A 20,186-nucleotide genomic window follows, 5' to 3' on the forward strand; every position below is an offset into this window, starting at 1 on the left:
AAGCTGGGCATGGTGACACAAAACTGGGGAAATAAGGCTGGTGGAGCCGTGGAAGGCAGAACATGGAGCTCAGGGGTCCACCAGCCCTGCCGACATTGTTAGCTGCAGCACAATGAGAGATCCTGCCTTAAATGGACACACACATACACCCCCCCCCACAACTACCATTTCTGAATCCTTTGGGATTATATTTTATCTTTGCATTCAAAATCATAAAAAATATATATTCATATAAAGCAAAAAGTTTTCCTTAACATGTTGATGTCTGAGATTACAAAATCACTATTTGAAAAATAACCTTTTTAAAATATGCTTACAGACAATACAGAATCCGTTTTCTTATTCAACTTCACCAAGAAGTAGGTCTGTACATATGCATTCTTTTGACAATTATCTACTGAGTAGTTACTATGTACCAGTTATCTTAAATATTCACGATACAACAGTGAATATCAAAGATGTGAATGTTGGGGGTGGGAGATTGGCACAAACAATAACCAGATAAGAAATTATTAGTTAAGAATACTATGAAAAAGGGGGGGGGGGACTACAATGCAGAGGACTGTGTGGCTGACTTAGTAGTTGAAAAGCTTTTCTGAATCCAACGTGGCTACTGTTAAGCACTGCAGTGTAAATATCTGATATGCAACAGACTGAGAACCACTGCTCTACAGGGAGGGAACAGGAGTGGAAGGACCCTGGTGGGCTACACTTCTCACTGCCGTGTGAGGAATCAATGCAGAGCTGCATCACTGTTCAAAGTGCTGGGAATAGGTGACTGAGTGCTCAGCTAGGGATGGGACACCATCCGAATAAAATCCTGCCCCTCAACCCTAAATGCTCAGGAAAATCTATAGAAGAGGTATCCCTCACCCAGCACTAGGAATTTTGTTAGACTGTGTGGTGGCACAAGTCTTTAATATTGACATGTTGAAGACTGAATCAAGAAAAATGAAGTAAACTAAGTCCAGTTTGGGTGATCCAGTGAATTCCAGGCCCACACCTGGGATATAGAATGGGATCCTGTCTCAAAATTATTCAACTAATCAACCAGAAACAAAGTAGTTAAGAAGTGGGGTGTTGTGGAACAATTGTTATCAAGAAAGGCATGAGATGGGGCTAGAGAGACTGCTCAGTGCTGTGACCTGAGTCTGAATCCCCATGGTGGAGCACAACTATACCCTCAGTACTGCTCGGCAGGGACAGGCAGATCCCAGGGCTTGGCGGCCACCCAGTCAAGCTGATAAAAGGAGCACTAGGTTCCTAACCCACACCTTTTCTCATTGTGTGGGAATTCCTTCCAACAACACTGGATTATCTGACCTTCCAACTTTGATTCTATGATTTTATAGACATCTAAGTACAGTGCTAAATCTGAGGTTGATTTAGAATGGCTTAAAAGCTTATTCTTTTACATTTGGTTCAATCATTTTTATCCTTCATTTCTGAGAAAAGCTTAGTAGACAACTTAAAATTGTACATACTGACCTTCCATGAGATAAAATTTTTATATTTGGGAAAGACTACAGTACTCGAGCCAATAAAATACTGTTAACACCGCTCTCAACAGAAATGCTGAACTACTGGGCTGGATTCTTGTAAGGTGGGACAAGCCGGCAAACTGAAGGTTAGGGGAGCTGGGGACGAGAACACGTACTAGTGAAAGTATTTCTTTTCTGCATTCAACAGAAATAAGTTTCATTTACCTGGATTTAACTTCTTTCTTTTAAATTTTATTTATTTAACCACTTTACAGCTTGATCCCAGTCCCCTCTGGATTTAACTTTTAATGTATGAGTTGGGCAGAAGTTTTGTCTATGACAGAGTAAGAGGGGGTCACCAAAGGGGCTGTTAACACTTTTGCTTGAGAACATATCACAGGCATTTCTTTTTTTTTTTCCCTGTTTAGCATTTGTTTTTGTTTTTGTTTTTGTCTTTTTCATTATTTAATTAATTTATTCAGATTACATCTCAATTGTTATCCCGTTCCTTGTATTTCACCCAATTCCCCTGCCCTATGTCAGTGACCGAGGGGGACCTCTTCCCCCACTATATGATCATAGGCTACCAAGTCTCATCTTGGTGGCCTATTTATCCTTTCTCTGAGTGCCCCATCAAGGAGAAGCGGTCAAATATGGGGCACCAGAGTTATCACATGCATTTCTTTATGCCTGTCCTGACGTCACACCTTCTTAGCTCTCAATCAGCTCTTCACTGCTCTCAAACTAGTAACAGCAGACACTGAATAAACGGAAGTCTTAGTGTATCAGTTGTATCAGACATTTTATACATGTGATTTATAGAATAAAGTTCAGATTTCTTAGCCATCTAAGTATCTGTGCCTTTGTCAGGCTAGTTCTAACCTACCTGTACACCTGTCCTGTACCTCCAGGCAGCAGGACCCTACAGTGACCAGGTGCTGCTGCTATGCCTTTGCATGTACTGTTAGAGCTCTCCTGGAATGTCTGATGCCCATCTTGATGTTTAGCAATTTTTTTCTCTAAAGATTATTTTTATTTATGTGTATGTGTATGAATGTCCGTGTACAAGTGTGTGGGTGCCTGTGGAGGCCAGAGGAGGGCAATGGATCCCCTGGAACTAGTTACAGGCTGTTGTGACCACCCAACCTGAGTGATGGGAACTGAATTCCAATCTACCACATGGACAGAAAGTGCTCTGAACGGCTGAGCCATGTCTCCTGCTCCTGATTTTCTATGCGCCCTTTAGAACATGAGGTAGATAATATCTCTTTTATAAAGTGGTCCTATTTTTCTATCAGGTTTTTTTTTTAACTTCTCTTTCTCCTATAGTCTGCCACATAGTCTGAACCTTTAAAATGTATAAATGGATATATAAATTAAAGAAAAGAGAAAGGACTACTTTCTCAAAACCTTTATACTATACTGTCTATGGCCCAACATGCAAAAAAAAAAATGCATGAAGGAGAAATCTCTGAGCAAGGGTAATATAAAACTTCTTGAGGAGCTGGGAAGATGGCTCAGTGGTTAAGAGCACTGGCTGTTCTTCCAGAAGACCTAGATTCAATTTCCAGCACCCACATGGCAGCTCACAACTGTCTGTAACTCCAGTTCCAGGGGTTCTGACAATGTCAGACACACACCCAAGCAGGCAGATTACCAATGTACATAAATAAAAATAAATAAGTCATTTTAAAAAAGAGAAAACCAATTTATTTTTATTGAATGCATATGACCATTTTGCCTGCATATATGTCTGTGCATCATATTCATGTAGAGCCCAAGGAGGCCAGAAGAGGATGGCAGACCCCTTGGGGCTAGAGTTACAGACAGTTGCAAGCCACCATGTGGATGCTGGCAGTTGAACCCCAAGTACTTTACAAGAGAGCCTGTTCTCTTAACCATATCTCCAGCACCAAGAAGAAAGTATTAACAAGTTGAGGACACTGAGTTGGAAAACAGGAGAAAAGTAGAAAAATTTCCCCTAGAATTCCCAGACTGAAAGTAGTGCAGTAACGGAGATGCTGAGATTCTGAAGCAGTTGTCTGGCCTGTGCCAGGTGAGGGCTACTCCTACCAGAGGGCTAATCTTTCAAAGTCTAACTCTTTTCTAGAGGCAGGAGGAGAGAGTGTTTGTTAGGAATCAATCTTGTTTCCAGCTGGCTATGTGGAGAAGTAAGATTCTATGATTCAGCAACATTTTGCCACAAAAATGGCTAAAGCTAGATCTACTAAATAAAATGAACTACATTAACATGGCATAAACCAACACTGAAGTTATATAAAACATATTTAAAAAGTTTAAGCAGAACTGCATAATGTCCAGAGACAGAAAGCTGAAAAGCCTTAGAGAGGGCTTTACCACTCATTGGAGGTTTGTAGTCAGATCCTAGGTCTGGCAGTCGGCTTCCTTTTCCTGCGGATCCTAGGGCTGAAGCAGAAGAAATGATGTCAATAACAACCCAACATGTAGATGTGACAGTCCACCTCACAGCTAGTGGGTGTTTTCTAAAAACAAACATTTCAGTCTACTCTGTGAGAAAATGAAAACAATACAAACAATGGGAGAATACTTTCCATACCAAGGTAAACAGATACAGCTTTCAGTGCAAGACTGATGCCTGTGTCTCAAGGGCATAGCCAGACTACCAATCTGCTGTTCAGGAAGTGGGGAAACTCCTCACCCCAATTTCTCTAGCCTAGGAAACAATACTCAGGACATGTGTTAGAAGTAGATTATTTTATAACAAAAGGAACCAATGGAGTAAATGAGGCTGACGCTTGTACCAAACAATTGTACTCTCCAAAGGACTTGGTGATGCTGATCTGGCCTGCCAAGTGTCAGTATTGTTCTGGCTATTTTTTTTCAGATTATGAAGTTGCCTGGTCTAAGTACAAAGTTAACCTAAGCAAGAATAGGAAGGTAAGCAGAGGTTCAAACCAGATTCTCTCTTCCTTTTCTGTTACCTAAGCATTAAAAAACAGAAACAAAAGAAAACAAACCAAACCTTCCTTCTAGTTGCTTACAAAGGTCACTGCCATGTGATTTCATAGTCACAGGTTCAAATAAGTGAGGCCAGGCTTGGGGACTCCCCAGCAGCAGAATTCAAGAGACAGAAATACATGGCTTTTTGTTTTGTTTTTGTTTTATTATCTTTATTCTTGGTTTTCAGTTTCTTTCTTTATATTTATAGTAAAACTGCTTAGGGGAAGCCCTTCCTCCATAAAGATATTCCTCAATTCAAAGTTACTAGCCAGAAAGGAGCAGCAAGCTCTTGAAAAAAGGCCTGCAAGAATGAAAATAAGAGCTGCTCCTGACAGTTAACAGCACACAGTGCCTGAGAGTGCCCTTGAATACCAGCTGCACTACAGAGCAGTCCTTTTTCTCGTTTATGGAGGCAGAGCACATGGAGCTCTAGTAAACACTATGAGAGATATTTTCACACATAAAGCTTGACTAGAAATATATAAAGTAAATTTATTTCTGCAAAGCATTAGAGCTAATATTAATTCCTTTTTTTCTCTTATAAGCAAACATGTTTTAAAAGAAACCCAAATATAAGGTTGGGTAAATAGTTCATTTAATAGACTAAATCTAGAGGCTAAGTATGTTTGGTATGTTCTCAGAAGCCAAAACCTACACAAGAAGGAAACAAAAGCCCTTGACTCCTATGGTACAGTCTCAGGATTTCTAGGGCATATTCTAGGATTTAATTTCTGTTGTTCATACTTATTACTTTATCCTCTTACTTCTGAGGCTCATTTCTCCCAAGTGACACACACGACATGCGCATCAATATTCCAGTTATTCTTCATATGCTATTACCTCAGGCAAAATCTAATTAGCACAGAGATACTTAGCATTTTAAGGTTCTTTACATTTAAATGTTCATGGTCATCATGTGGCTCTATTTAAATTAAACTTTGCAGAGTACTGCAATATATAAACAAACAAACAAAACCTGTCAGTGAACATGCTTTGCTTACCAAGATATTAGTTGGTTTATATTCCTGTATGTCCTAATATTTTTCTTTAACATTTACAGAATCAGTAAGAAATTTAAAGGATAAATCTAGTACCCAAAATACCAACAGGAAAAGAATTTTGAATACCAGAGGAATGGAACAGGAAGTATTGCAATATAGTTATCAAGTGAAAGGACAGAGCAAAGCATATTTACATTCTTTGCATATACAAGGCAAAGGTTTATGAAATCTCATGCTTTTATACTCATGAAAACCTATGCCCAGTGTTCTCTGGTGTATAACAAAAGACTTACTGAAAACAAACATGTCCAAAGCCATGAAATTCAATACTTCAAGTTCTGACTCTTTCTTGCATTAACCAAGATAGAAAAACATTGTATTTCTGATTACTGGTCTTAAACCACAAGCGCAATTAGCTCATTTACTTTTACTGTTCTTTTTCAGTATAGAAATCCATTGTTAGTTGATTTCTTAGAGATAAAAATCACAAAGCACAGCCACCACATCACCAAAGCAACTACAATGAAAAAAGTGCCGATCAATGATTTCAAGACTGGTGACATCAAGGCTTATGCTTGCAAGTGTCCATCCACATACTTTTTATCCTTTTATAAAAATGCTCATACTTAATATTAAGAAAAGAAATAAAAGAGCTGTAAATAAACATATTTCAAAAGAATAAACCCTTGGTCACAGATAAGCACATATTTTTAAGAGGATTCATGTATGCAAGAAGAGAAATATACTATTTACTGAACTTGATAATGTTTCACTTAAGGAAATAAAATCCTAAATGCTACAAATATGAACAGTTGGTATACTGGTCATTTTATGCCTCAAATGCTTATCACTGTTTATAACTTTAGCATCTTAACACCTAAGGATGACTTGATCGTCACTTAAGGCCAATCTTGAGTTTATTCAACTCAATTTTCTTCCATCAGGGAATTTAGTTTCTAAGTAAACCTCTTATCTTTCCAGATATTCCAAGGTCTATAAACATGGACTCAACTCTACTTTGGCCAATAAGAATGTGCGTGATTTTTCACAGATGATAGTGATTTTCAGGGGGAAAAAAAATTGAAACAAAAAACTAATAGGTCACAAAAGAGAGAAAGTGAGAGAGAGAGGCCATCTACTCAATTACCTTGGTCATTAGGCATTTTATCAGAGGAGTCCGCTGACAGGCCAAGCACAGGGGAAGAGGAAACAAGAGCAAGGATCACCAGCTTTGAAGATGGACAGACAGAAGTTTTAAAGGAAAAAATAAAATTCCCACTAACTTCCAAATATACTGACAACAGAAAAGAAATTTAGGTTTCCGCACCTCCACAGACTTAATACCCAACTCAGTTTTATTGGCCTAAGCTTGCCTGGCTATTTTATATTAATTTTCTTGAGCTTTACATAAAAGGCAGTCACAATAATATGCAATATAACTCAATGGAAACCAAAAGAATCACATCTGATTTTTCTGATAAAAACTAAGAGATCTCAGCAATTCTATTGCCCAGATACATAGAACCAAAATTCCCTTCTATGCAGACTGGGAGAGCGCCAATTTGTCAGCCAGTGAGTAGGAGAGGCACCTTTGGAAGCCTTTACTGTGAGGCCGGCAAGTTCATGACCAGCATTTCCCACATCGCCCACAGTCTCTATACGCTGCAGCTCCACTCTTTAGACAACACGGGAAAGCCCTCAGGGCGTAGGGAACTTTACCTTTAGGTGTTCTGAACTGGACAGCTTCAGACATGGGCCCCATGCCCTTTAGACAACACGGGAAAGCCCTCAGGGCGCAGGGAGCATTACCTTTAGGTGTTCTGAACTGGACAGCTTCAGACATGGGCCCCATGCCCTTTAGACAACACGGGAAAGCCCTCAGGGCGCAGGGAGCTTTACCTTTAGGTGTTCTGAACTGGACAGCTTCAGACATGGGCCCCATGCCCTTTGAGTTCCGGGCCTGGATTTTGAAGTAGTACGGCGTGTCGAGGGTTAACTCTTGGATCTGGTGAGTCAGCCTGTTACCCACAACAGGTTCAATGACCCAGTCGTGTATCTCTGCATTCACATCTGTGCTGTAATAGATGATGTAACCTGTCCAAAGCAATTAGTAGGAAAAGAAATCTCATTTCTGTTTTTCTTTTTGCAATCAGAAAGTCAATAAGTGCCTGTCATATAATATCTAAATAAAACATAAGGGTACAGATTTAAGATAATGTAGTTCTGAGACTCAACAATAGTATGACATGCTCAATTACCTCCAACCAAAGTCATCTCCTAGGGGAAAAATGCTTGGTAGATTGAAACCTCCCGACAAAGTTCTAAGAGTGGGTGAGGCCACAAAGACATGTTACTAGATATTTCCACCAGGGGGCACTCAACTCCCACAGATGAGGCAGGAAAGCCTCACAAGCATAAGCCTACCTGATCCATACTGCAAAAATGTGATGCACTGTTTAAGGTTTTAAAAGACAAATTAAGATGTAATCTGAGTCAAGTTATATTTGTTTCTTTTATAGAAGATGCAAACTAGGAACCTAAAAAAAAAATAAGATATAAAGACTAGGGTTTATGGAAAAGGACATCTTATTCAAAGTTACAGGAACACATGGGCAAGGGAAGGTGCACCCCTTTAACCCCAGCACTCAGGAGGTAGAGGCAGGTGCATCTTTGAGTTTGAGGCCAGCCTGGTCTCCACAGTGAGTTCCAGGACAGCCAGGGATATAAAAAGAGAACTTGTCTCAGAAAAACAAATCAAAACAAATAGGTAAAAACCAAGGTTACAAGAACAAAATGCTAGGAACACTTTCTGAGTCCTTTGGCCACCTTCTTTATATTTCAGAGGGTAAATGAGCTCTTCAGCACACTCCTAATGAGACAGAGGTTCCAGACAGCAGCCAGTATCCTCTCTATTACAGGAAGTTCCTCTCTGAAGGCCAAGAGGGAAATTCCCAGTTCCTTCACAGGCTTCTAACTCTAATAGTAAGAGCACAGAAACCTGAAGCCGCAGGCCTTGGGCTGTTGGTGTTGGTTTAAGAGCCTAATGGGCTTTGGTGGGGCTTTAAAGTAGAACAGCGAAGTCTATATGGACTAGGCAATTCCCAGTAGAACTAGACACACAAATTCAAAGCACTCACCTGGGGGAGTGAACAGCTTTATGAAAACCATATCCATCAAGCTACAGTAGAACACAGGCTGTCCAGCATATTCCATCCCCACCAGATATTGTTAAGTAGAACCACTGGCTGGCCACTCAGTTCCATGCTAATTTGGGCAGACTGTATGCCCTTGCTTAAGTTTCAAGGATAAACACGACTCATTGCATTCCACACAATGACCAAGCCAGCCTCACTCCCACTCCCACTGACTGCACAGTACTTGCCTGGAATAGCGCATAGTCTACGGATGCTCACCTGTAATCTTGCCGTTGGCTTCAGAGGGAGGCTGCCAGTTCACTATTATGGTTCTAGGTTTCCCTTCTTTACTCACAACTGTCACATCCTTAGGCGGAGAAGTAGGAACTACAAAATAACAAACACTATCCACTCAGTATAGTCCATTTTTCCATTTCTTTTCATTGATAAGGCACAGTAAATATATAGGGCAATGACACCCCCCACTTTAATAATGCAAGTCTATGTGTAACAACCATGTCTAATAAAAAGAAGACTATACACCTATGAGGACAGAAAACGGACTCGTGGGCTGGCAGTCAGAGACATACGCTCGGGAGAGCCAAATGCCGCTGGTTCCAAGTACACACTACCGCTGGCATTGTACAGTCAGCATACTCTTAAGGCTATGACAACCTAGAGGGGCAGGTGCCACTGTTCCTGGTTGGGAGGTCAGGGCACCAAAACTGAGAGCAGTTACATAACAGGCCCCAGACTGCGGCCTTCCACTCAATTTGGCAGGACATTTTAAAGTGTTGAATAGTTTTTCTCTCTTGTTTAGAGTTGGCTCTTCGAGTCAAATATGCCTTTAAAAAGCTCAGTTCCCTCTAACAAGAAGTTTACAACTTGGTATTTGTCATTTTAAGCTTACAGTGAAAGCACACCACAACTGCGGATGTTACTGAGGTAATAAAAGCTGGTCACACAGCACAGAAGCCAACAAAAGGAAATGGCCTTTCTATGTTATAGCTGAAAACTTCTAATGTAATATACAAGCAGAAAATGCTCAAATCAAGTATTCCTTCAAATTAACAACTTCCTAAAACACTAGAGTTTTAATATAAGTTGGAAAAGCCTAGAGAAACAAACATCCTAGAGAAAATAAAAATTTTTCTTATTAGTCAATAAGCTGAAAGTATATTCTTAAAGTAGAAGAGCTGAGTGTGGTGGCATACGCCTTTCATCCCAGCACTCCGGAGGCAGGTGGAGTTGGATGTCATCTTCATCTATATGGTGAGTTTGAGGCCAGCTAGGGCTACACAGTTAAGACCCTGTCTCAAAACAAAGCCAAAACCAAACCAAACCAAAACCCAAGCAAGCAAACAAACAAAATAAACAGAAAAGAAAGCAAATTAATAATTATTTATTCTTTTATACCTATATTCCTAACATCCCAGTCTAAACCCCTCCCCTGTAGAAATTCAAAGCAACTGTGCAGAAGGGCAAGACTAGTCTGTACAGAAGGTGGAAGTTTAGTTTTTCATCATGCACAGAAGTAGGCCAGAATACACTGAGATTCCAAGGTCACTCACATCCTTACCCTAGGAGAGCCCAAGGGAAGTGAAAGAAAGGGCTTAAAAGCCAGCAAAAAGTGAACAATCTCAAGGGAGGCAACCTGTTTTTTCCTTAATCTACTTAGTTATCTCCTTCAGGTGAACTCACACACACCAAAGACTGGTTCAGTGAAGGATCTACAGAGCTGCTTTCCAAGAAAGCCTTGGGCTCAGTAAAGTGCTCAGACTGGGCAAGCACAGCTGGGCAACTGCTTGGTCAAGGGCAGGTCACTTCATTTTTTTCAATTTCAATTTACCAGTAAGCAGGATTAATGACAATAATCTCTTGTGTCTAACCACATGCTTGTCCATCTGTTCCTCATTTACCTTATAATAACTTTCTAAAGAAGAAAAGGGGGTGACTATCACCCCACCCAAGATGGAAGAAACTGAGGTTCAGAGAGATTAGATGACATGCTCACGGACACAATGGCAGCTGGTTACCTGACATTGAATTAAAGTCTCGTAATTTTTAAAACCTGCACAGTTTACTAATGTTCTGCAAAATGACCCCCCAAATCTACAATAGTTGACAAACACAACTCAAATACAGAATTCTGCTGGGTTCTGTAGAGATGTCAATATGTGCGCTACCCTTGTACAGTAAAGGCAGGTGGTAAGATGTTCCATGGCTGAGAATATGGCAAACAGCATGAACGTCCATAGGCTTTTCATAGTTTACAAAGAGAAGAAATACCACGTGCCACGGCTTTGCACTGTACGTACCTAATTCAAAGGTGGCCCCATGAGCCGTCATGCTCCATGTGCTTGACCGTCTACCTTTGGTCACCATCACGGAGAACTCATACAGTGTATTTGGCTTTAAACCAGTAACCAAATAGCTTAGAGTTGTTGCATTTGCATTCTGGAAAAGTATGAATCAAGAACTTTAAAACAGGAAAATACCACTGATTAGCTTTTTTCACCCAAAGCAAATGCTCAGTACCTTGTACTTGGTGTTTGCTGGGATGTTGGTCTTCCACCGGACTGTGTAGTAGCGGGAGTCTGTGATCTTCTGGTGCTTGGGCAGCGAGTTGTCCGCCCATGTGATCCTTATGGTGTCATGACTCAGAATGGAAGCCTGAACTCCCACTGGTGGCATCATGGGAGTGGGATCTGGCACTGGAGTGTATGGAGCATTAATAACAAATAAATCAACTTCAGAAGTGTCTGGGTAAAAATTAATTAAGAAAGGGAAGTGGCATTTTAACATAAACAAAAATAAAAGGGAATGTAGGGGAATATAATGGAATGAAAGATGAGAAATGGAAAAAAGAAAGAAAATCCAGAGTTAATAGATAGCCCTCATTTATTCAGAAGAATACTTCTACTATGTGTGTGTGTGTGTGTGTGTGTGTGTGTGTGTGTGTGTGTGTGTGTGTGTGTATTTTAAGGAAAAACTGTAGGAAATTGTTAAGCAAATTAGTACCTAACTATACTGTCAACCATACTCTACAGATACTGATGGTTGAGGGATCATGTTAACATATACATGCTTGAATTTTTTTAATTACTTGAAAATGTTACCTGCTGTTAGAAAAAGCAGTGTTAAGAAAACAAAAACTGCTCTTAAAATCCAGAGTATAATTTCTGAACAAGCAAAATAAAGTTTATTGCCTATTTGACATTTTAGTAAATATGGCTGCATTTTGGGACATGAGTCCTTACTGCCCATCACTGGATGGGTGATTTGTCTCTCAAAGCTCAACGTCTGTGGTTAAGCCACTTCAGACTTGTTGATATCTTCAGTGTAGAGACAGTGGAGAAATGGCTCTCAGCTGAATAAATCCAAAGGCTCCCGTGTCTTAAGAGAAGGTAAACTGACACCATGTTGCACTGCCTGCTGTACTTTCTCTAGGAGTCAGACAGAATAAGGCAGTGAACAAGTCCCCGTCAGTTAAGAAAAATGCCATGATTATCATGGATCCAAGTGGCACAGCACTGACAAATGTTAGAGATCACAATACTTGTTTGATGAAGGGAAGAACATATTCATAAGCTGTGCTCTATGCAGCAAACAGATTCTTTATTGCAAAACAGAGGACAGAATGACTTAGAAATATTCACTGAGGACCACAGCGGGAGTTCAGTACAGTAGGACCTCTGGGGTTTTCTAACTCTAAGCTGGGTTCTCTCAATACACATACTCATTTATTTTTAAAAATCAGGTTTTAAATGTTGTTTCTCCACAGTTATAGTAACTGGTTTTATAACTAAAAAATCTAAATCGACAGTCCTTGCTTATGAGTAACTGCTACACTAATGTAACATTATTCATGTGTATATTTCTTGTACAATGAATACTGAGAATAACAGAGGGGCAGCCTCCAGGGCTTTGTTCTCAGACTGCCAGAATACATAAGAATTAGTTACAATGAACTTTCAGACGCAGAAGTAATTATCATTCTTTAAGGAACATCTTATATGTACCAACTCTTGGGTAAAAGAACTAACATTACATGACTTAAAGCATTTCTTTGTATATTCATTATATTTCTGCATTCTTAAACCATATGAAAGAAAATAATTGTTTTTCTATTGTAGTCTAATTTAAGAAAGTAAAGGTCACTTTTTGCATATTTTTTCTGGAATACCAAAACTATTTCTAACACAACTTGCAAGCTGTAGGTACACAGGGAAGAACTATCAAACATGGAGTAACAACATTGGTACAAAGTAGAAGCTTTAAAATAAGGGATAAAAATTACCTTTTAATAAGAACACTGCCAACTTTGTACAGTTAAGTTACTTAAATCATCCTAAAGACAGCTTACAAAATTGACTCAAAGTTGTGGTCAACAGATAGAGAAATACTTTCATAAAAAGAAACTCTTTTGTATTTAGGACTCTTTAAAAATTATGTCGAGTATTTCATATGCAATGTATGTATATATACAATGTATATGCCTAATACTCTGAGGGGACAGAGAAGGGAGTCAAATTCCTGAAACTAGAGTTATGGATGGTTGTGAGCTACCATGAGGGTGCTGGGAATGGAATCCAGGTCCTTTGGAAAAACAAGTGCTCTTTACCACTGAGCCATCTCAACAGTTCTAGGACTGTTAAAGAGTTCACAACTCTATTATACTGACTCCAGTAAATTTTCCCATTCAGATCTAAGTCACAAGTTTTACAGCAGTACAGAAAATTTACATTATATTTATATTATTTTAGATATATTTAAATATAAAGAAAAATGATGACTGGTCTCTTATAATAAATATAACTTGTCAAATTGGTCGTGCCTTTGATGTTATCCCTTTATGTAAATATTAACTTTACAAAGGGCACACACAAAAAAATACCTTCCTAAGCAACTCGCATATCTGACCATAAACCAATGTTTACTTCACCAAACATATATACACTTAGTGCTATGATGTACAACCTATATAATCCTCTAGATCTATAAAGTATCTCATTTTTTGATTCATCATAGTTGTAACATATATGAAATATGAAAATTCCTATCAATTCTCACAAAACTATGCATTCTCAATTTTAACATATTTTAAAAAGTATATATCTGCATAGAATGGCTTATCTGGTAGACTTAATAGTTAAATAAGCAAAACAGGAACCAACAACTCTGTACCTAGAAAGCTAGCCATTCCAAGTCTGCACTCCAAGCTGCCATGTATTTTTCTTTCATGAACATCCATCAGGGAGACTTCTGGGTCATAATCTACATAAGCAGTAGGGAAAGTGCAGATGCCAAGACAGACAGGACACCCTACCTGTGTGAGGTCTGGTCACAGCACTTTCATAAAGGGGGATGCCTTCGCCAACGTTGTTGAATGCTTTCAGGGTAATCACATAATGAGAGCTTGGATCTGAGAGAAAGAAGTCAAAACATTTATTAATGCTCTTTACAGATTTAAAAAACACAAGAGTGTCTAATTGCAGAAAAATTCAAGGAAAGTTTAGTATTTATTTATTTTAAACAGGATTGCTTATTTAGGGATATGAAGAGATGTAGAGATAGAAGTAATGATGATGATGATGATGATGGTGGTGGTGGTGGTTCCATCAGTGTCCTGGGTGTAGTCTTCAGAGTGGATGTGGACTATTCCTCCTCTCCTGGAGTCTACTAATGTTTAAGATGCTCATTGTATGACGTAAGGCTTTAGGGTACCAGAAGCCTTCAGGTGCAACATTGCAGAGACCCTCCTCATCCAGAGCAGTCATCTTCTTGGTTAGGCAAGACATGACCCAGGATTTGATAGCCTAATGTAATTCTGCAAGGAGACTAAGAACAATCGAAGAGCAGTGGTTCTCAACGCCCCAGAGTCATGTATCACAAAATATTTACATTATAATTCATAACAGGAGCAAAACTACCATTATGAAGTATCAGGGAAAGTCATTTTATGGTTGGGTCAGCACATGAGGAACTGTATTAATGGGTCACAGCATTAAGAAGGCTGAGAACCGCTGCTCTAGAGGGTCCTCCAAAATGTTCTTAAGTTCAGAAAGAGGGATGTTAAGCAACAGGTGGAATAGCATTCACCTTTACTGCGGGAAGAAGACTCTGATCCTATGTCTGATCCAGACAATGTTTAGTATGTGTAACTACAAAGTTCAGTTCCATTAAATTCTGTGGCTTTTCAAGTTTTCCAAGGTGGTCACATCTCATGTGCCTTAGGTTACTTAAAAACCTCAAAATAGATGTTTTACTTAGTGGGCCACCTATTCTCTATATAATAAAGGGCAATATATCAAGGCATCTGGTACTCCCATGTCAAACTGTAACAACAGATGGAATCAACACAACTTGCCACTTGACTGGCAAGGGAAAAAAATGACTGGGCAACAAAGTGATGTCATTCACTGAGACTGGGGACAGTCAGAGTCTCATAATACACAATTTTGAGGTTTATTCTAGGCACATTCTTCAGTCTCTGTATTACTCCTTTTCACTTGCGTCCTTGGCTTGATTAGCTTGTAAAGGCTGTTACCTGCAAATATATCCTTTCAACATAGACATTCCTTTTGAGCACCAACATTTACCTCCAACTGTTTGGCATTTGCTCTAGAATGTCTCAAATCTTTCCTCTTATTCTGCTCTCTCTACTTTAGACCCCACCACAGTCCTGCCAACCTTAAAGCTCAGGACAGAAACATGGGAGTCATTAAGCCCTCCGTTCCTGTCGATTCTGTTACTCACTGCTTCCTTCTTGCTCTCAGTGCTGCCTCTTCACTGGCTCCCTCCATTCTCTATTCTGAGGGCACTTTCTACCCTCCCCATCCATGGGTAGACCTATCCATCCAGAAGGGTCCATCCTGTACTGGTAACCTCTCTAGTTACATCACTGTACCACCCCACTCCTCTTCAGCACTGCAGACTCATCACCCTCATCCTTATCATTTAGGGTTATTGAAACAGGGCTTCATGTAGACCTAGTGGGCTCAGAACTTGTTATGTAGTTAGGCTAGCCTTGAACCCTTGGTCTTTCTGCCTCTACGTCTTGACTGCTAGGATTACATTTGTGTGTCACCATGACCAGGTCTCAGATATTTTTAGATTGTACTGTTTCTGATAGTGGTGTAATGTCTGTTTCTTTGCTTTCTCTCTATACAGTGTCTGAAACATTGTAGGTGTTCATTAATCTGTTAACTGATCAAAAAGGGGGTGGGGGTTGGGAAAAGAAATACCAACTTCAGTTTAAATTTTGAGCCGGATGGAATTTGGGCCACATCCAGATGTAGGTGTCCAGTGGCAGACGCTGCATGGACATGAAGCTCAGGAGAGAGCTTAGGTTTGATGAATAAATGAATTTCTAAGTGAACTTCCTCATCTCTGGTTTGCTTCTTCCAGTTAATGCTTTATCAGTCTTATATTAAGTTAGGTTAATAAACACATTTTACTTTGTGCCAGACACATTTTGTTTTGCTGTTTCTCAACACACACTTCTTTTCCAACAGTCTCTGCTCTTTCTTACCACTCTGCACCCAACACTACTCTGGTTAAACCGTCCAAGCCCAGCTAAGTCTCTGTGTGCCCTGCTCAGCTTTCCTTTCTCTGAACATACTTCATTTAACTTACTTCATTGTTTTTTGTGTTTTGCTTTGGTTCTCCCCTAGACTGAAAGGTCCAGGAGGTCCAGGACTAAGTCCTGACTGAAATGCAAAGGATTTTTATTTCAGAAGCCTCATAAGAGAAACAGTAGGACGCTGGTCATCACAGGGACATTTTTATCCTCTGAAAAGCTTTGGTTTTGCTATCCAACAATTGCTTGTAAGACTACTCATGTGGAGAAGCCTCCTGGGTTCAGCTGATTTCTCTTTGGAAGGAAAACCAGAAAGTATATTTTGTTTTTGGAATTACATTTATAAACTATTGCTTATTTTCTTCCATAAAAGATCTGGTAACTCAATTGTGAAGCATTTAAAGCTGTTCTTGGGAAAGAGCAATGGTTTGAATAAAAAAATTCATCAGCAGAGATTATGAATTAAGAGACAATTCTTTCAGAGAAATATTAACAATGAAAATTCAATTTGGAAAGGTAGTTATAGCTACCCAAATCAATTCACCACCACCAGCAGCATCATTATATTAACTTTAAATATTACACTTATATGTGTGCATGTGCATATGTGAGTGGCCATGCACATGCTACAGCACATGTATGATGTCAGAGGACAACTTGCAAAGTTGGCTGTCTCCTTCCATCATGTGGTTCCTAGGAAGACCTTCAGGCTTGGTGGCAAGAACCTTTTACTCCCTGAGTCATTGTGCAGGCTAGTCTTGTGTAACTTGTCCCACAAACTAGAGGTATTTGAAAGGAAGAAACCTTTCAGATGAGAAAATGCTTCCATAAGATATCCAGCTGTAAGGCATTTTCTTAATTAGTTATTGATGGAGAAGCCCAGCCCATGTGGGTGGCTCTAACCCTGGGCTGGTGGTCCTGGGTTCTATAAAAAAGCAGGCTGAGCAAGCCATGGGAAGCAGGGCAGTAAGCAGCACTCCTCCATGGCATGTGCATCAGCTCTTGCCTTCAGCATACTGTCCTGTCCTGATTTCAGAGGTGAAAAGCAGTGTGAAAGTGTAAACTGAATAAGCCCTTTCCTCCTCAACTTGCTTTTGGTAATGGTGTTTCATCACAGCAATAGAAACCCTAAGATAGTCATCTTGCTAGTTCACGATTCATTATCATAAGAAATGAGCGGTTCTGATTTTTTTGCTGTTAAAATTAACTATGAGATATAATTAGCATAAAATAAATGTATTTAAAAGGACACTAAATTTTGATAAATTTATATACCTATGTAATTAATACCTAAATACAGAAGTTAAGATATTTCCAAGTAGCTATGCTCTTAACTCAATTTGTAATATTCAGGATGCAACCACTGATCATAAATTTGTCACTGTATTAGTGCAAAAACACAATAACACAGTATATATTATCTTGTGTTTAGCTTTTTGTTCAGCACATTTCTTAGACTCATTTCTGCTGCTGTGTGTACTGATAGTTAATTCCTTTTTAATTACTGAGTAGTTTCCTATTAACTAATTGATAGACATTTATAATGTTTCCCCCTTGAGGCTATTATAAGTATTTTTTCAAGCCTTTAAGTGGGTGTTTTCATTTCTCTTGGTTAAGTATCTATGAGTGGGATTGCTAAGTTGTACAGCTAACTTTATAAGAAATCTCTATTTTACTAAGTAGTTGTACTGCCAAATTTTTAACAGCATATGTAAGAATTCTAGAGGATGTACAGTGGTATTTCATTGAAGTTTTACACTTGCAATTCTTTGACAGCTAAAAGTGCTGAGCATCTTTTAACACGCTTGTTTTCGACCCGTGTATCTTCTTTACCGACCACCATATTTACTGTGCACTCACAGGCCTTCTTTACCGACCACTCACAGGTCTTCTTTTGCATCGTGTCTATCCAAATCTTTTATCCATTTTGACTGGTTTTTCTTTTTACTAGTTGTAAGAATTTTTATATATTCTAGACTCAAACTCTATCAGAAATTTGGATAGTTGTTACTTTCTTCATATCTGTGGTTTGCCTTTTCATTTTTATTGATGTCTTTTCAAAAGTAGAAGTTTAAGTTTTTGATTAAGGATTGAGTGGAGAGATGGATCAGAAGTTAAGAGCACTAGCTACTCTTCTAGAGGACTCAGGTTAGATTCTCAACACCGGCATGACAGTTAACAACTATCTCTAACTCCCATCCCAGTGCCCTTTTTGGGGCCTAAAGGGGGATCTAATGCCCTTTTTGTGACCAATGGACACTGCACAAGGGTGGTGAACAGATATACATGAGCCAAAACACCCATACACATAAACTATATTAAATTTTTTTTTATGAAATTGGCTTTGTCAATTAAAAAATTCAAAGCATACATATGTATTTTATGTGTGTATGCATGTGTACAGAGTTCAGAGGATAGCTTATAGGAGTTAATTCTCCCTTGCCTGTGGGTCCCGAGGGATTGAACTCAGTTTGTCAACAAATACTCTACCCACTGAGCCATTTCACTGACCCCACTTTGTCAATTTTATGGTTAATGGTTGTTTGTGGTACCTTGTTCTTTTTGGGTGTTCTTGTCCATCTCAAAGTTACAAATAATTTTTCTATGTTTCCTTCTAGAAGTTTTATAGTTCAGCTTTTGTATTTAGGTTTTATTTTGGTTTTGATATGGTATAGGATTAGAAACAGGGTTCCTTCCCAACTCCTTCCATATAGACATTAATTATTCCCATACCCTTAGTTAGAAAGATATCCTTTCCATATTGAATCACTTCGTTACTTTTGTTAGAAATCAACTGACCATATTAAGTACTGATCTACTTCTGGGCTTTGAATCATTTCATTTTAATGTACAACCTCTACCTTTACACCAATACCACACAGTCTCCATTATGTTAACTTAGTAAGTTATCACCAAGTCAAGTAGCATGTATTTTCCAATTTTTTCCTTTTCAAAAATAGCTATTTTATTCTTTGCTTTTAAAAATAAGATTCAGCCAGGCAGTGGTGGCGCACGCCTTTAATCCTAGCACTCGGGAGACAGGGGCAGGTGGATCGCTATGAGTTCGAGGCCGGCCTGGTCTACAAAGCGAGTCCAGGACAGCCAAGGCTACACAGAGAAACCCTGTCTCAAATAACCAAAACAAACAAACAAACAAACAAACAAACTTCAAAATCAGTTTTTCAACTTGTGAATAAAAGAGCCTTCCTTAAGAGTCACCAGTGACGGGCTGGAGGGATGGCTCAGAGGTTAAGAGTACTGACCGTTCCGCTGTTCTTCCAAAGGTCCTGAGTTCAGTTCCCAGCAACCACATGGTGGCTCACAACCATCTATAATGTGATCTAATGTCCTCTTCTGGCCTGCAGGCATGCATACAGGCAGAGCACTGTATACACAATAAATAAATAAATAAAATCTTAAAAAAGAAAAAAAAAAGAGTCACCAGTGACAACCTACTATATATATGCTAAAGCTAAATTAGGTGAGTTTAATGGAAACAAGATAGTTGCAAAAAAAATGAACGTATCTCCTTAATCAAACATATTGATTACAAAAGAAAGTGACAATAAGCATTGGATATCATTCTGTGTGTATAATATGAGGTACTGACAAAATCTCAACACTATGCCATTCCCTTCCAAAGTATGTAAGCCCAGATAGAATGCAGAAAGGCTAGACAAACTTGAGGGATGTAAATAGCCTATGTATGTAGTTTAAAATGTCATTCATCAAGGTCAGGGAAAAAACAAATCAAAACACAGAACTGGTTCTCAATCAAAGGCTAATGAGACACAATAACCAACTCAACACTGATCCTGAGCCAGAAAACAGCATTTTTCTTTTGTCATAAAAAAATAACAGTGAGGAAAGTGTCAGATGAAAATTCTGTCTCAATTTTAATGTTTTTATTTCAGTAAGTAGGCTATTTAGAACAATTTTAGTAGAATGTCATGTTAATGATTAGTGAGAGTTATCTTGTTTGCAACTGACTTTTATATGTTTCAGG

The 20,186-nt window shown here is 39.0% G+C and overlaps 1 protein-coding gene across 11 annotated transcripts in view; it reads right to left on the minus strand.

Moving 5' to 3' along the window:
- The window catches only part of Neo1 (neogenin 1), a 156,236-nt gene that overhangs the window by 20,030 nt on the left and 116,020 nt on the right, over positions 1-20,186 (minus strand). For 4 of the 11 annotated variants that reach the window (XM_051156599.1, XM_051156593.1, XM_051156597.1 and 1 more), the window contains exons 16-22: positions 13,928-14,023; positions 11,137-11,360; positions 10,917-11,055; positions 8,878-8,985; positions 7,364-7,558; positions 6,612-6,644; positions 3,840-3,908 (exon numbers count right to left, since the gene is read on the minus strand). In XM_051156599.1, coding sequence (XP_051012556.1) covers positions 3,840-3,908; positions 6,612-6,644; positions 7,364-7,558; positions 8,878-8,985; positions 10,917-11,055; positions 11,137-11,360; positions 13,928-14,023 — 864 coding nt within the window. The remainder of the gene's footprint in view (positions 1-3,839; positions 3,909-6,611; positions 6,645-7,363; positions 7,559-8,877; positions 8,986-10,916; positions 11,056-11,136; positions 11,361-13,927; positions 14,024-20,186) is intronic. The other 7 variants (XM_051156595.1, XM_051156598.1, XM_051156591.1 and 4 more) reach the window with 3 other exon arrangements.

This window comes from Acomys russatus, chromosome 14, assembly GCF_903995435.1.
Source record: "Acomys russatus chromosome 14, mAcoRus1.1, whole genome shotgun sequence".
Lineage (NCBI taxonomy): Eukaryota > Metazoa > Chordata > Mammalia > Rodentia > Muridae > Acomys > Acomys russatus.